The 2,016-nt window shown below is 38.6% G+C and overlaps 1 protein-coding gene across 1 annotated transcript; it reads left to right on the forward strand.

Moving 5' to 3' along the window:
- The first annotated feature begins 199 nt into the window (after positions 1-199).
- sln (sarcolipin) lies at positions 200-703 on the forward strand. The gene has a single exon (XM_016479239.1). It carries the CDS (start codon positions 284-286, stop codon positions 380-382), a length of 99 nt encoding a protein of 32 aa, XP_016334725.1. The 5' UTR covers positions 200-283; the 3' UTR covers positions 383-703.
- The last annotated feature ends 1,313 nt before the right edge of the window (positions 704-2,016 follow it).

A 2,016-nucleotide genomic window follows, 5' to 3' on the forward strand; every position in this document is an offset into this window, starting at 1 on the left:
TGTGTGTGTGTGTGTGTGAGTGAGTGAGTGTGTGTGTGTCTGTGTCTCACAGCAGTTAAACTGATGATAGATTTGCGTTTGATTCAAAGCCAAACAGGGGGTGAAACTTGGACGGATGAATAGACAGATGGATGGATAGATGGCTGGCTTCATTTCTTAATGACCAGCATACTTGTCTGTTTTCCACATCTCTCTCTCCGTCTCTCTCTCTCTCTCTGTCTCTGATCCAGAGCTCCGGTCGTCTCGTCTTCCAGCTGTCGAGTTTCTGCTCTGAACATCTCAGATGGACCGATCCTCACAGGAGCTGTTTCTGAACTTTATGATTGTGTTGATCACAGTTCTGCTCATGTGGTTACTGGCCAAACAATATCAGGACGCATGAGGAGTGAAGAGCTCATTCCTCCTCATCATCATCATCGTCCTCAGCTTTGAAGATGAGCTCCAGCACCGGACGATGATGTTTCTGCAGACGGATGGAAGATGTGCCAGTCAGGATGGATCGTCTCGTGATGCCTTCAAAAGCAGCACAGTTTGTCCGTATGGGTTATTGTCATGTGTTAAATGTTAAATGCTTTGATACTCTGGATGTTTAATGTGATAAATTGGGAAAAACATTCAAATTAACTGCAGAGAGAGTACCAGCAATGTGTCGAGTGAAGACATTGTTGTATCGGTTTAAATAAAGAACTCTTTGGCAATGCAACTGTGTGTATGTGTGTGTGTTACGGCATGCGTCTCTAGATCCATATATCAACTTCACATTAAGATACAGAAGTACACCTCTCAACATGAACATTCTGCAACAAGATAATCAGAACTGAATTCCATTAAATGCTCTCTAATGATGCACTTCGGTAAATACGTACGTCTATCATCTATAGATTATTATTGATTTACTCTATTTCTGTGCAAATTGTGCTTTAAATCTCTTTTCTCGCATAAAGCCTTCATAAGCTTTCCAACACAGCGCACAAGCCACAGAAAATGAGCCGTGATATTCTTTTTGACATTTCTGGAGCTTGACGGGTGTGATTATTATGAGCGAATCTCGGATGAACGGAGAGTGAGCACATAACAAATACAACACATTTTCACCAATAACCCTTGGGCGGACCAACTATTCCAGTAAAACATTGTGCTAACACCAACCCTAACCATTAACTAGTCCTTAAATCAAAGCGAAATTATTGTTTGATATGAAATCTGCCCTGTGACCAACAAAAATGATGATTCAGTATTCAGTGTAAATAAAATAAATCTCAATCATTTGAGCGCATCACAGCCTGCCTTCATATTTCAGACACACAGCAGAACCCTGAAAATTTGTCAAAAGTAAGGCAATATTTAGCACATCCACTGATTCTCTGTGCAGTTTTGTCTTCTTTAGAGATCAGCCTGGGGCTAGTTGTCACACAGAGGAGGTCCGTCAGTCTCAGGTTTTATTATAATTTATAAATGCATATTTGAAACATCTAATTCAAATCTAGAATCACATTTGTATAGAAGCTTGTTTCTGCCACTGGATGAAAAAATTAAAAGTAAACTTACTTTTTAACACACAATTTGGACTTTTTCTTGCGATTTTTAGTTTATATCTCACAATTCAGACTTTTTTTCTTACAGTCCTGAGAAATAAGTCAGAATTGCAACATACCAGAAAAAACTGTTGGAATGGTGAGATATAAACTGTGAGCTAAAAAGTTGCAAGTTACCGGTGGAGAAAACAAGCTTCCATACATTTCTGATCTCTTTCCTAAAGAATGAAAATCCAAAATCCAAGAGCAACAAAAAGAGAAAAAATGAGTCAAGAAAATGTGTTGATGTATAAACTGAAATGTGAAAAACAAATTAAAACATCAAGCTGCATAAATATCTCAATTTTAATGAAATTAAGACTCCGAATTTCTTAACTGAAATGACTTTATAGTAAAATTAAATCAAGAGGAAACTCAGGCATGAGATGGAGTGTGTGTGTGTGTGTGTTCACTGTGACGTCGCCATGATGCTGGACACACC

The sequence above is a fragment of the Sinocyclocheilus anshuiensis genome, unplaced genomic scaffold, assembly GCF_001515605.1.
Source record: "Sinocyclocheilus anshuiensis isolate Anshui unplaced genomic scaffold, SAMN03320099.WGS_v1.1 C32999886, whole genome shotgun sequence".
Classification (NCBI taxonomy): domain Eukaryota; kingdom Metazoa; phylum Chordata; class Actinopteri; order Cypriniformes; family Cyprinidae; genus Sinocyclocheilus; species Sinocyclocheilus anshuiensis.